Source organism: Pseudonaja textilis, chromosome 2 (assembly GCF_049901715.1).
Source record: "Pseudonaja textilis isolate UNSWEBS1 chromosome 2, rPseTex1.2, whole genome shotgun sequence".
Taxonomy (NCBI): Eukaryota; Metazoa; Chordata; class Lepidosauria; order Squamata; family Elapidae; genus Pseudonaja; species Pseudonaja textilis.
In genome coordinates this window covers 243,528,540-243,543,770 of record NC_141991.1, presented here as the reverse complement: position 1 = coordinate 243,543,770, position 15,231 = coordinate 243,528,540, and the positions used below count along the sequence as shown (strand labels likewise).

General features: G+C 39.6%; 2 protein-coding genes and 1 long non-coding RNA gene across 7 annotated transcripts in view; 2 read left to right on the top strand and 1 right to left on the bottom strand.

The window, feature by feature from the left end:
• Positions 1 to 5,396, top strand: part of RAB27B (RAB27B, member RAS oncogene family) — a 105,590-nt gene extending 100,194 nt beyond the window's left edge. For all 3 annotated transcript variants that reach the window (XM_087927486.1, XM_087927484.1, XM_087927485.1), the window contains exons 6-7: positions 220 to 1,467; positions 1,617 to 5,396. In XM_087927486.1, coding sequence (XP_087783612.1) covers positions 220 to 409 — 190 coding nt within the window. In that variant the 3' untranslated portion in view covers positions 410 to 1,467; positions 1,617 to 5,396. The remainder of the gene's footprint in view (positions 1 to 219; positions 1,468 to 1,616) is intronic.
• LOC148127445 (uncharacterized) overlaps positions 1 to 15,231 on the top strand; it is a 475,162-nt gene that overhangs the window by 320,880 nt on the left and 139,051 nt on the right. The window lies entirely within an intron of this gene.
• CCDC68 (coiled-coil domain containing 68) overlaps positions 7,849 to 15,231 on the bottom strand; it is a 49,872-nt gene continuing 42,489 nt past the window's right edge. For 2 of the 3 annotated variants that reach the window (XM_087927481.1, XM_087927483.1), the window contains exons 9-11: positions 14,899 to 14,982; positions 12,899 to 12,975; positions 8,008 to 8,717 (exon numbers count right to left, since the gene is read on the bottom strand). In XM_087927481.1, the coding sequence (XP_087783607.1) occupies positions 8,669 to 8,717; positions 12,899 to 12,975; positions 14,899 to 14,982 (210 nt within the window). In that variant the 3' untranslated portion in view covers positions 8,008 to 8,668. Of the gene's footprint in view, positions 8,718 to 12,898; positions 12,976 to 14,898; positions 14,983 to 15,231 lie in introns of all 3 variants that reach the window. The other variant, XM_087927482.1, reaches the window with a different exon arrangement.

Sequence of the window (15,231 nt, the reverse complement as noted above, 5' to 3'; positions counted from 1 at the left end):
GCTAATATAATTTCTTTTTGTGAGAGGGGGAACAGGGATGAGTTCAGCAGACTTGAGGTCCTTTCAGAAAGTGACTTGATATTCTTAACTGTTGAATAAAGTCATTTTGCTTTTGAGAACTAAATGCAAGCTCCCCTTTGAAGGAAAACCTGTAGGTTATTGTTATAACTGTTCTCTCTTGAAATATCTTACCATACTTCTGATGTTTTCCTGCCATAGCATCCCATACTTTGAAACAAGTGCAGCGTCTGGCCAAAATGTGGAGAAAGCTGTGGAGACACTCTTGGACTTAATAATGAAACGAATGGAACAGTGTGTTGACAAGTCTCAGCTCTCTGACACAGCCAATGGTGGAAGTTCAGGAAAACTGATGTCATCTAAATCTGATGAGAAGAAATGTGCTTGTTGACTTGGCCATTCAGGTTGAAGAAAAGGAATGAGAAATCAGAAAGCAACAGAATGACCAAATACTAAATTCAACCTGGAACTCCATGGACCAAATGAGACTGCTGTTGTTGTCTTAAGCAAACCTGATTTTTTTTTCAATGCTGAGAAATCATGCTTCTGCATCCTAACAGGTGTAAACCATCTTCGTAGAAAATTCAGAGGCTCTTTTCTTCTTCATACAATAGGCGACTAAATACAGAAAAATATCTGCTTTGGGGACAGGATCATTGAAATGTTAGGACACACCTTTACAATAAAACAAGGGGTTGTCTTCGTTGGCCTGAGCCATCATTTCTCGTATCTCTTTGCCTTCTGTTGTAACCTACATTGTATGTTTGCTAACAGGTGATGAAAAAACACCCCGAAGAATATATTGTGTGGCTCATTGTAAAGATCTTTATGGTTTTGAATACCAAAAAGTTAATTGTTGTTTTATTCAGTTGGCTATTCTCATAAGGTAAGATCTGATTAAAATGGCAATATAGTCATTAGGTGGCATTATACATAGGTGGACTGTAGAAAAATGTCCATACAATATAGTACAGTGTTGGAAAACATACAAACCACAAGGTTTGCTCAAAGCTGAAAAGTACAATGTGCCTTGAAATACTTGACCAAGTATTTCATTGGTGGCTCTGAGAGTGATATTCTAATGAAATCCCCTTTCATTGAGAGGTCGTATGTATTTATTAAGTTCTATATAGATACAGTTAACATTTCTAATTAGTTCCAATGTTCTTATTAACACATACTTTATATGTACACAGAAGTTTATTTTTGCTTTTACTTTACTAGCAGAGCACTTCCTAAACATGAAGCTATGTTCAACGTTGATCTGGAATATTAGCTGTCAGAAGCAAAGACTTGATTAACTATATAACACCTTTCTGTTACTTCCACCACTTAAAATGAGAAAGGCAGGCAGGGCCAGGAACAAAAAAAAAGAGGAAGTCCCAATAATAATTTTGTCACAGTAGAAATACCGTTAAGTGAAGGATATGTACACTTTAGAGCAGGGGTGTCCAACCTTGGCAACTTTAAGACTTGTGGACTTCAACTCCCAGAATTCCTCAGACAGCAAAGCTGTCTGAGGAATTCTGGGAGTTGAAGTCCACAAGTCTTAAAGTTGCCAAGGTTGGACACCCCTGCTTTAGAGGCAAGCGTGATAGGATGATGGTGGGAAGATGATGATGATGATGATGATGAACCAAATGCAGCTTTAAAAAAAAAAAAACAGACATTGTCTTTCTACTATGCACCATTTCTCTGTGATGCCATTTCTGGTTTAAAAGGTCTACTTTTGCAGTTCAGCCATTCCAAAATTGTCTGCAACTCCCTTCCACCATTTTTTAAGTTTAAGAGTTCGTTTCACCAGGTTCTTCATGTTATCAACCGAAAGCAAAAGAGTTGTTTCTAATATCAATCACAATGCTCTTCATCAGTCTCTCAGTAATTAAAATACATATTTCTGTTTGCAAAACGTGAGCACATTTCCCAAAAGGAGAAATAATGTAGAGGAATATATTTGTGGTGATACCTTAATTTTCATTTTTTTTATTCCAATATTGTGATACCTTCAGTACACTTTTAAATGTTTACCGCTTTTTGTAATCTGTAGAACTCATTTTCAGAAATGGAAAATTACAAAATCCCAAAGGTGTCTTCACTTTTTGCTAGTGTTAATTGCTCAGCACTTATATTGGGAAATACTAATGTTTTTGTCTATGAAATCTGGAGTGTATTTGCTTGAGTTCAGAATGCTTTGCTTGAAATCAAGGGCTGGGGGAATACACTTAACTAGTGTTTCTCAACCTTGGCAACTTTTATGATGTGTGAACTTCAACTCCCAAAATTCCCCAACAAGCATACTGGCTGAGGAATTCTAGGAGTCCACCTGTCTTAAAAGTTGCCAAGATTGAGAAGCAATGTGCTTAACTAAGTATAAAAAAATGAGAGATTCTTTATGCATTAGCATGTATCTTTTTTTCTATATGGCCCTACACTGTGAGGAATATTTCATCTCTTTTTCCTGCAATTCTGCCATTTTATAACAAAGATATTTTAGCTTCCCAATGGAAGAAGAGAACAATACATCCTTAATATTTCTCAGCTGTTAATACCTACTCAGTGCTTTCCATTGCATAACAGTAAACAGGATTGTCTGTTGCAAAATTTGGGCGTATGGCTGACCTAGTGAAGAATCTCAGCTGACTTATTGAAAGCTGCTATTCAGAACTTTTCTTACATTTAGTTTGACAGTTTTAGATCTTCTGGCTTTGTAAATCTGATCCAGAGGCACGAATATATTCCAGTTGTATTCCAATCTCTCACACTACCTTACATATATTTTGTTATTTACTACCTTGGAGTAGCAACTTAAGAACTCAAAGCTACTGCTAAGGCACAATTATCATTGGCCATCAACGATAATTGCAATCAGGTGCTGGGTTATCTATTAGCATTCCTACCAGATCTGCCCATGCTTCTGTCTCAGCGTAATACCCACGAGTGAATGTTTTATGCATGCATGTTAAAACTTTTGATATTGTGTACACAGAATATTCCCTGGCATTAAGTAAGGCCAAATAGCTGTTGGTTTTGTAGCTGTCATTATGCACACCTGAACTCCTGCATGCATAAAATGTAAATGTTTATAGGGAACATTTATGAGCACAATGTTGAATCCACACGAACATGTTGACTTCCCAGATCGGCATTATATCATCTCATTTAATAGCCTTTGGAATTGGCTTGATGCAACTAAAAACTTGCCAAGATGGCAATACTGGAATCCATCTTGCATTTTCAATATAAACCCAAAATAAATTCCTTATCACATCCTTCATTATCTTTCTTTCCTTATCTTTCTTTTATGGTCCTATTTCATCAAGGAGATCAGGAGATAGATATATATATATATATATAGTATATTGATACCAAATATATTGGTGTAGGTTATGTTGCATATTGTAGTTCATAATTGGCGCCTCACCAAAGTAATCCTACATATAATTGAATATTGAGGAATAATTGTAATGACAACACGTTATGCTACTTTTTCCAGTCTTCCTTTTGACTCCTTTCGAGACATGGTATGAAATTCCCTCTTCTGACTTGGTTTCATGAATATTTGAATCAAAATATTGGATGTATGTATGATTAATATACCCATAGCTGTTCACTGCTTATACCCTGTAGTCCAAAAGTATTCAAATGTAATGAGCCAAGTTCTCAAGTGCTTCTGTTGTGCCTTTGACCATCCACAAAGCACACTAAGTCAACAATTATTTTCATAAACCATATATAATTGTTGAGGTGAAAAAATCGAGATAACTGTTAGTTCCATGTAATCATTTTTGCCTGTCTTTATCGACAACCATTGGCATTACATTACTGCAGCTCATACTGCGCACAGCTTGATTTCTATGTAAGGATCTCTGTTTGCTTCATTAAAGTTTGCTCCTCAGAGCAAAACTTGTCCGATGAAATGCACACGATGTCCCTAATAATTACTGTCCATGGGATAAATCAATATATATTTAAGAGAAGGTTGTCCTGTCACTGAAAATACGTTTCTGTACTTGCCCAGCAGCCTCTTAACAAAAGTCTTCTCTACCAAGACTTACATCGTGTCCAAACAAGCCATTTAGCTCCTGTTTTGTTATGAAAATCCACCTTCCCCAATACAGTTAAGTGTTCTGTAGTCTGGTATTACATGAAGTGACCACTGAAACTGTTCAGCCTTGTTGGTTTCTTTCTCCAGTCCAACTGAGGCAGAATTGGATAGTGTCCCTCAAGGTCAATTTCCTAGATCTGCCCTTGAAGTTCAAGGTTAGAAATCAGGAGGAGTTTGGCTACCGTAGATTAACATGGCTCTCCTCCGACAACATCCTCAAAGGTTGGAAGGAATTCTGCCATGTTTTCCTTTCTCTAAAATAAATGCTTGATAGCAGCTCTTCTAAAGGTCAAACTAAACGTAACCCTAATCACGTGGTTATGGCTGATACAAAGGGGATTAACAGGGGGAAAGAAAAGTTATCACAAACAGAAGCACCATTGCAATCACATTCTCAGAAGGGGTGAAGTTGTGCAGTCTGTCTTATGCTGTCAAATATTCAATAACTATAGCTCTCTTCAACTCAGACCATTTAGCACAGGGCTGGCTCTCCAATCTTGGCAATTTTAAGACTTGTGGACTTCAGGTCCACAAGTCGTAAAGTTGCCAAGCTTGGAGATCTCTGATTTAGCACAAAGTCTTTTATGAGATATTTCTTAAGAAACATGGACCCGTCTCCTTCGTACACTTACAAAGACCCTGCCTGAAGCTCTGCTAAACTTGATTCCACGCCAACTTTTAAATCAAGAAGCTTCTCGAATCTTAAACTAACTGCCTTCTCTCTCTCCTGCAGTGGGATTTTCAGTGTATATAACTGTATAATTCAAGGTACTTTTATGTATTTCTCACAAATATATTTATTGAAATTGTTCTTTTCAGATTTTGATTCAACACTAAGAGCCTCCTGAACCATCAGTTGCTTTTTCCCCCCCTTTGGCTTTTTTGCTTTTTTTTTTTTTGCTTTTAGTGTGCCCTTAACTTAGGTAACTCTGAGCATGTTTTCTGTTAATCTTTGAGACGGTTCTGTAGAAATTAAAGATTTACATTCTTTGCGCTAAGTGTTTGAATTATCTCTCTCTGGATGGACTGCACTGCCAGCCTAGCAGCACCAGTCATTAACCGTGTTGTATTACTACTACTATGCTGTGGCTTTTCAGTGATATATAAATATGTATTTATATGTGTGCACGTGTGCGTGAGTACACACATATACGTACATACTATCAGACTGTATCCATTGGTGTCTGGGTTTGTACAATATGGCTAAGGAATGTAATTCTGTAGTTTTGTTTCTGCACTGTTCTTTTGAAATTAAAAACTATTCATTTTTAAAGCAGCTGTGGATTATTGTCTTGAAGAGCAAACATGATCTAACGCAGTGGTCCCTAAACTTTTTCAGTCCATCACCCCCTTGGTGCCACAAACTCATCCTTGGTGCCCCCCACCCAGGGGTGGGATTCATATTTCTGTGGGCATGGCCTAATTTGAGGGTGTGGCTTGCTGGTCACGTGACTGGGTGGCCGTGGCTTGCTGCCTGGGTGTGGCTTGCTGGCCACATGACTGGGTAAGTGTTTGGTGGTCATGTGACTGGATGGGTGTGGCCAGGTGACTGGAAAACCAAATAAAAGTGGTCCTCACTTAATGGCCGGTTGTTTAGCAAGTGTTCTAATTTATGATCCCATGGCTACTTGAGCTATTTTTGGAGTTTTGACAGCCATGCACACACATATACACGCACTCCCTTCTAATCCTGCTGGAGCAGGTCATTGGACTAGAATCGGCAAAACATCTCTGATTAGATTCTAGTAGTGAACAGAATCTAATAGAGATGCTTTGCTGATTCTTGTTTGTTGATTTATTTGTATTTCTTTATTTTATGTTGCTGAATTGCATGGACATGTGTCCCTTCTTGTGCACAGCCCAGAAGCTTTTGTGATTCTTTGCAGCAAAAATTACTGACCTCTGGCTTTGCTCTACTTTTCAAACGTGCCGCCACTGCTGCGTTCTAGGTGCGGGCCCCACAGGTCCACCCCATTGAGCCCGCTGCACTGGATCGACCTGCCCAAGCAAGTCCGAGTGGAGCGGTGCACTAAGTCAATGGGGTGAGCCTGAGAGAGGGAAAGAGAGGGAGAGAAAAGAGAGAAAGAAAGAAGGAAGAAAAGAAAGAGAAAAGGGAAAGAAAGAAAAAGGGACAGACAAAGAGGGGGGATGGAAGGAAGGGACAGAAAGAGAAAGAAATAAAGAAAGGAGGGAGGGAGGAGAATACCCAACCTATGCAGGATCCGGCTTTATTTAACCCTTAAGTTGTTTATTTGTACATTTTTATCTTGCTTTTTGCTGTATAAGTGATGGTGAACCTTTTGTTGTGGTGTGCCAAAGCGTGTGTGCGCTGGTACTACAATGCAATGCGCCCCGTCCCCCATGTGCAGGCGTATGCAACACCCCCTGCTCCCTTATCTGCACTGCACATGCGCACAACTCCCAGCTGATTTTCAGCCCGTTTGAGACCTTTTTTGGCCTCCCAGAGGCTCGAGGGAAGCCTCTGCAGCCTTTGGAGGCCAAAAAACAGGACCGTTTCATCACTTCTGGTTTCGTCACTTCTTGTATTTCCGGAAGGCCCATTTTTTGGCTTCCCCGAGGCTGCAGAGACTTCCCTTGGGCCCCTGGGAGATCGAAAAAGGCCTCAAATGGGCTGAAAAACATCTGGGAGGCGCTCACATGTGCACTGCAGGTAAATTTGGCTGGGGCTCATGTGCCCACACAAATGGCTTTGCGTGCCACCTGTGGCCCACGTGACATAGGTTCGCCATCATGGCCATGTAAGATTGGAACTTTCCAGCTTGGTAGTAGGGGAAGGGAGATAGTTCTGTGTGAGTGGTAGGCGCATGCGCAAGGATGCGCAGCTCCATTTGCATAAGTAGTGGGCGCTTATCAGATTTTCTGGTTGCTCAAGTGTAGGGAGCAAGAAAGCAGAAAATACCCCCAAATAGGCACACATTTAAGGCAGAAAGGCTAATGCAGCTGCTCCCTGAAGGGAGTGGTGAGTTCTCTGTGGTGAGCCCTGCCTTGGAAAACATGATGTTTTTGAGAAAGTGAAGAGAGAAGGTTGGAATGAAACAGAGAAGAAAGAAGTTTCATTGCATTCCTGACTCATTCCCAGGAATCCAGGTAATCAAATCATGGTTACACTCATTACGCTGACAAGGTTGCCTTCAGCTAAATTCATAGTTTTTATACACAATGTACACAAGCTTACCTTACGGTCTTGTGTCTTAAATAATGGATTGAACATTGTACCAGTTATTTATTTTGCTGCAGTGCAAAAGATGGTCCAGCTGGATTTAAGCATAAATCTTGCTGTGGGCCAAAGAACCACCAACTTTACTTTTCATTATCACACTGGCCACTGGCCTTGAGATCTTTAGATGCTGTTCTTATCCTGATAACTATACCATGGAGCTTTCTTGGTTTCATGGCGTTTAGATTGTCCATTTCGTCATTACGCTTTGACAGTCTTGGCAAGCTGCTCTTGAAAGGTAATCTGAGGATGTTATCATCATTATAGATAAATAAATAATTTATTCATTTAATTATGGGGAAACTTGCTCTTGCGCATAAAACAGGGCCTAGCCAAATGTACGATCTGTTTTTATAGAGGTATAAATGAAAGATACATCTCTCTCTATATATATCCACTGCTTGATGAACTTGCCTTAGAAGAGCTCAATGCACAACACTTACATTTTAGCTATTCTAAATCATGACACAGGGATGGCTTCAGGACTGTGGCTCCTCTGTGCTTAGAGGCCCTTCCCAGAGGGGTTTTACTTCCTTCAGAAACATCATTTGCAAAATTATCATTTTACACAACAACGTGATAGTTTGCCAGATTCAAAAACACTAAGGTGAGTGTGTGGGAATGCTGCAAAGGGGTATCTCCATTCAAGGTTTTCTAAGGCTCGCTTTACTCATAATTCTCCATAAAATATAATACTAAGAGCTGCAATTTGGTGTGATGAGAGGGGTTTTTTTTTCTGTTAGATTGATGCAATCTCCACACAAGTGCTCATTCATCTTCTTTCTCTCTCTCTCGCCTGGTATCCATGATCAGGAAGAGAGAATTCTCACAAAACTAATATTAGTCAGTTGTGGATCAGCTGGACGACATATTTGAGCTTCACATCATATATTTAATCCAGGTGCCTTAGTCCACCGTAATATTCTTCAGTGTAGATTCAGATGCCCGTTACAGAACTTGCAGGAAGTAATTGGTCCTTATGAATTAATGAGCTCTGAAGCCAATGCATTTCCATCACTGGTAGGAACAACCACAGTGCCTCTAATAATGGGCCCATAGATGACTAAAAATGGTCTATCTCCTTCCAATATGTCCCAGCCTCCTGGATGTCTTCTGTCACATCTCAATTTACTTCTTCCCTTAAGAAGACCATCTTGAGATTCCATTCATTAACTCAAAAGATGATTTTTGTTAGGTGATGCCGAAGTGCTGGTAAATCCAATGGAAATGCATAGAAAAGTTATTTTGGAAAGAGATAACCATCCTTTTAGTGGATCTGAGGAAGGTTCAGACCTCGTAGGAATAGTTCAATGGTGTAGTCTGGATATTACATTATACGGCAAGTTCTCATCAATCCTGGAACAAGACAGAGAAACTTTTAATTGAGCAAGATATCATTTTGAGAAGTAGAGTTTAGATCAGGGGTATCAAGCTTAATTTCATTGAGGGCTGCATCATAGTTGTGTTTGACCTGGGGGGGAGGGGGAACTGGGGTAGGTATGGCTAGAGAGGGCATGGCCAGCTCTATGTCACTCAGGTTGGGCATGCCTGTCGTGGCTTGAGCGCTCTGCCAGCAAAAACAGGCTCCCAACTCTGTTTTCAGCTGCAACAGCCTCCTGCAACCCTCAGTCAGCAAAAACGGAGCTTGGGAGGGTCGCATGTGGCCATTGCGAGCTCCATTTTCAGCTATGACAGCTCCCTGCAACCCTCTGCCAGTGAAAACGGAGCTTGGGAGGACTGCACAGGTCCCTCCTGACCTCCATTTTTTTTTCTGGCACAGGCTCCAGGAGCTGGTCTTTTGCTGTTTCCACGATGGCCCTGTGGGCCAGATCTAGGCAACCCGTGGGCCAGATCCCACGGGCCTTGAGTTTGACACCCCTGGTTTAGATTGTGGAAATTAATCCTGTATTGACACTATTTGAAAACTCTGGAAGGAGGAGTTATTTCAGAGATCCTAAGAACTATGTTAGATTAGCCATTGTGAGGTTCAGTTGATTTAGCTTAGTTGCGTCATAAAGATTAACCAGGAAGCACAGTGACAATATCTGTCTCGATATAAATAAAGATTGCAATACAGTGGTATTATTTGGTTCTCATCATTAATTGGTTCGGGGAATATTCGGGGAGTATTCAACGAATACTAAAAACAGTGAGTACCAAAGAATTTTTCCCCATAAAGAACAATATAGTGAATTACAAATTCTCGCCAACAAGTTCAACCTTGTGCGTTGAGTACCAAACAAACAAGTCCTGGGACAAAAGTGTCATGTCAAAATGCACTGAGTACCAAATTTGATGAGTTTCAAAGAGTTGAATACCAAGGTACCACTGTAGTCTGAAAAATGTTTCTTTAAGTGAAAGGTGGACCAGTCTACATGGCAAATAAATTCCAAAGAACTTAGAATTTTAACATGCTCTGTTACTTCATATTTTGTTAGTGATTTTTTTTTAGTTCAGCAATAAAGTAGATCTGAAGTTTAACTTGTCTTGTATAGATCCAATTTCATGACTATTGTTTTCACTCAATAAATAAATTCATGCATTACATTATACTATGTTACATTTAACCATGGTTCCCTGAATAAACAATAACTATTGATTGGGTTCACACAACATATCAACTCCAAAATATCAACCAAACCAGTATTATGGCACATCTAAATCTAAACCATAATTTTTTTAAAAAGTATTATTTTTCCTGAACATTTTAAAAGGAAAATAGAGAAACAAAACCAGAAAAGAAGCATTGTGCTGTAAACCTATGAGCAAAATTATAGTCCAAACATGGTTCCTATATGAGATTAACTTTTGTATAAAATTTGTTCTTCAAATAGAAATTTTAGACTTCTAAGTACCGTGTTTCTCATATAATAAGGCCGGGTCTTATTTTTTTTGAGCCCTGAAAAAATGGCTAGGTTGTCTTTTCGGGGGTGACTTAATTCCCCCCCCTGCATCTTCGGGCGGGCGGGCAGCGACAGCTTGGATGTTGATCTCACCGTTGGTGGGGCACTTCGTATCGGGGTCAACACAGGCAGCACCATATCCGGCTGTGCAACAAAAGTACTTCCTAACAGCAAGCCCCCCCCCCATCATTCCCCCCCATTTCGCATGTTTTAATATAGGCCTTAATTTGGGGGGAGGGGCTTAATTTCATTTCATGCCTATAAAACATGCTGGGACTTCCTATTGGGGGAGGCCGTATTGTTGGAGAAACAGGGTACTTTTCTACAAGCCCATTAATTTTATAGAAAGAATTGTACATGCTTTTTTGTTAAAGGTAGCTGTTAATGTACTGCATTAACATACACACAGCCTTTGATAATATTCAGTCAAAAGATGACAGGTTGAAAAGGGAATTCAACTTTTAGAAATCTTTCTAAAAAATCATTTTGAAGCAGGAAATTAAAGTAGCAAACAACATTTTGAAAAATTCAAACCAAATTACTATATCTTTGTCTCCACCTTCTGGAGAATCTGCACACTGCAGAGGTTTAGTCCTTCGGTTGATTCATAGAGCAAAAATTTTGCGAGCTAATTCATAGGAAAAACACTGAGCTCTACATATCCTGTCAACTACTCCATTGTCTAGCCCAGCTCGTGGAATTTTTCATACACAACCTGTAGCACAAGAAGTTCAGCTTGTACATTGGCTGCTGAAATCCAACAAGCTTAACCAGGTCCGGGGGCTTCATATGTACACCATGCTAACCTAGGATTGTTTTAATCTCAGGATTTAAAAACTTTGTGGGAACGGATTGATTATTTTATAATCCAATGTATCATGTTAACCATAAAATGAGTTAAATTAGTAACCAAGTTTAGGATCATAGATAAAAATAGTGATTGCCTTCCAAAAGTTATTATCTGTCTATATAAAAGCAAAATAATCACTCACGTATCATCAGAAAAACTCCAGAACTGTAAAGCCTACAAACTTGAAATTTGGCTTCTAAGTGCTCACTAAGAAAGGATTTTTTGAAATGACCATCAGAGCATTAGTATTTCATATATTATTATTATTATTATTATTATTATTATTATTATTATTATTATTATTATTATTAGTAACATGCTCTGATGCTAAGGATTTCTACTCCCCCTCCCTACCTGAAAAGAAATCTGTTCCAAATGCAAAACACAAGCAGAGGAGAGGAGTTTCAGATTCAGAGCGCTAAGCAGCTTTAGTACAGAATAGTTGAGCTAAGCCATGCCCAGGCTCCTTGCTGTCTCCTTCTTGCTCACACAGCAAATACTATTTCAGTTTCCAAACAGCCCTCAACTCTCTCACACATTGACAAGAGGCTAGCCAGATGAATACCGATGGATGCTGGTAGGCAGAGGAAGAATTTTTTCCCCTGATTTTCCTCCCCAAGAACTAAGCCCAACCACACCGTTTCATAGTGAAGCATGGGTATCAAGCTAGTAATTAATATATTACTTGTTAAGACTATCCTTTCCCAATCTAAACCCTTTTGAAAGCCTATCTTCTGGACTGTTGGCTATTCCTGCCAGCTTGGTGTCATCTGCAAATAGAATAGAACAGAATAGAACAGGACAGAATAGAACAGAATATAATTCTTTATTGTCCAAGTGTGATTGGACACACAAGGAATTTGTCTTGGTGCAAATGCTCTCAGTGTACATAAAAGAAAAGATACCTTTGTCACGAGTCAAGAATCATAAGGTACAACACTTAATAATGGTCAAAGGGTACAATAAGCAATCAAATCATACCAGGCAACAAATAAAACAATATAAATTGTAAAGATACAAGCAACATGGTTATAGTCATAAGAGGAAGAGATAGGTACTAGAAAGGATGAGGGGAACAATAGTAATAATACAGTCTTAGTCAATACGCTGACAGTGTTGTGGGAATTAGTTGTTTAGCAGAGTATCCTGTCTATCCGCTCATCCAGATTATTGATGAAGATGCTAAAGACTACTGGGCCTAAAACAGATCGTTGGGGTACCCCACTGCTTGGGGTACCCCTACTTCCTTCCATATAGGTGCAGTTGCATTGAGGACTACATGTTGACTGCGGTTGATTAGTCAGTTAATGAATCCATTTGTTGGTGATGCTGTCTAACCCACATTTTTCTATTTTATCAAGTAGTAGGTTGCGGTCTACTTTATCAATTGCTTTATTGAAGTCCAAATAGATAACAACCACAACACTCCTTTGGTCCAGGGGTCTTCAACCTTGGCAACTTTAAGACTTGTGGACTTCAACTCTGAGAATTCCTCAGCCAGGAATTCTGGGAATTGAAGTCCACAAGTTTTAAAGTTGTCAAGGTTGGAGACCCCTGCTCTGGTCCACCAATTTTGTCACTTTGTTAAAGAATGCAGTAAGATTTGTCTGGCATGATCTGTTCTTGATAAATCCATGTTGAAGCTTTGAAAATTTTCAGACATTTTTTGGCAGGGTTGGGAGAAAAGAAAGAAGCCCACATATGCTGGTGTTTAGTCTTTCAAATCAAAAGAACTTTAGCGTTTCTAAAGATGTAATCGTTAAACCACCATAAAAATAACGTACCTTGTGCAAACAGCTTTGGAAATTTTTGGTTTTGATTGGCTCTTGTAGAATTCCACTTGACACTTCAGTTCCTTGTTCTAGAAATTATATAAATATATACATCATATGAACCTCAAATATTAAGACAGATCGATGCTCAGCTTTTTTGCCTGCATGTTCTATAACAGTGGTAGCTAACCTTTCTGGGCTCCTGTGTGAAAAATTCCATGCACTTGCACACTCTCACTCACATGCCAGCACCCAGAAGGCAAGCGTGCTCCCCCATGTTCCCTATGCATGCGTGCACAATCCACCCACTCACCCACGATGGCCCCTTACCTGCACTGCGCCTCACAGCTGATTTTCGGCCAGTTTGAGGCCTTTTTCAGCCTCCCAAAGGCTTGAGGAAGGCTTCTGCAGGCTTCTACAAGCTTTGTAGGCTGAGATCTAGCCCCGTTTCATCACTTCCTGTTTTTCTGAAAATACCGGAAGTGACAAAACGGGGCTAGATTTCAGCCTACAAAGCTTGTACAAGCTTGCAGAAGCCTTCCTCAAGACTTTTGAAGGCCAAAAAGGCCTCAAACCAGCTGAAAATCAGCTGTGAGGCATGCACATGCGGAGTGAGGTAAGTTTGCTTGAAGCTCATGTGCTGGCACAAATGGCTCTGCGTGTCACCTGTGGCATGCGTGCCATAGGTTCGCCATCGTGGTTCTATAGGATACCAGCAAATTGCAACTAACTAAAAAGATGGGATAAACACAGGTAGTCCTCAACTTACAACAGTTCATTTAGTGACTGTTCAAAGTTTCAACATCACTGAAAAAAGTGAGTCACGACAGTGTTTCACACTTACAACCGTTGAAGCATCCCCTTGGTTACAGGATCAAAATTCAGGTGCTTGGCAAATGGCTCATATTTATGACGGTTGCAGTGTTCCGGGGTTATTTTGTGACCTTCTGACAAGCAAAGTGGGGTAACCAGTTTCACTTCACAACCCTGTTACAAATTTACCAACTGCAATGATTCACTTAATAACAGCATTTATGTGGCAAGGAAAGCCATAAAGGGGAACAAAACTCACTTAACAAATGTTTCACTTAGCAACAGAAATGTTCTGTTCAACTGTGGTCTTAATTTGAGGACTACCTGTAGAAATGCCTCATAAATGTCATCACAAGACAGGCACCCTTGCGGTAGAGACAGCAACGCCTAAACTTGATCTTGCAAATTCCTAATTACTGAGAACACTGAAAAACCAAATGACTGAATCTGATTTAGATCTTGCAACATTCTTGTATTCTGTTGGAGCATACAGAAGGCTTGCCATAATGTTTAGGAAAGTGTATCAAAAACGATGTGTCCTGAAATTGATCCATGCAGACTTTGGGGGGTGATGGGGAGGAATGATTCAGCATAATGAATAGAACAGGTCTGAGTTTTCAAAGAGCAACAATAAAAACAATACAAGCAGAAGTGGAATGACTGTGGAAAAAGAAAGCAAAGATAGTATCAAGAGTAGTAATAGATGCACTGGGTGCAATTCCGAAACATCTGGAGAACTACTTGAAGAATATAAGCATGGAAAAAATCACCATCAGTCAATTGCGAAAGGCAGCTTTTATTTGGAACAATGTTTATGAAGATTCTCAATCATCCAGGTCATGGTTTTCCCAAAGATGCTTTTAAAAAGCCAACTGGATTTTATTGTTTTTTCCCCCTTGAAAATGTTTCACTTCTCATCCAAGAAGAGCTTCTTCAGTACAAAACTGAAGAAGCTTCTTGGATGGGGAGTGAAATGTTTTCAAGGAACACCCCCCCAAAAGTCCAATTGCCTTTTGTAAAAGCACCTTTGGGACTTTGTTTGGAGTAGCTTACATCCTGCAGCAACAATAACTTTAACACCATCACACAACATTTGACTATTCCAGGTCCTTGGTAGGTGGATAAAAATGGCAAATCCAGTCTAAAGATCTGGCTGACAGTCTGCCGAAACATAATAGTAATAATAATAATAACTTTACCTTTACTTGAAGCACTGCTACCTGGTCTTTTAAGTTTTCTATTCTTTCATCCTGATATTTCAGTTCATTATTCAGCCCCTCGATCTAAAACAATGTGGAAAAATTATTTAGTAGCAAAATTTGCTAGAAGAAACTTCGAAGTCCATGCCTTCAAAATTCATGAGATTATTTCACAGCAGGAACCACTCCAGAGTAATATTTCACATTGCCAGAATTATATATACATATGCATATACATATACATATGCATATACATATACATACATACATACATACATACATACATACATATAGGTCTTGGCATGTTCGGGTCTTTTCCCGTGTAAGATTGAG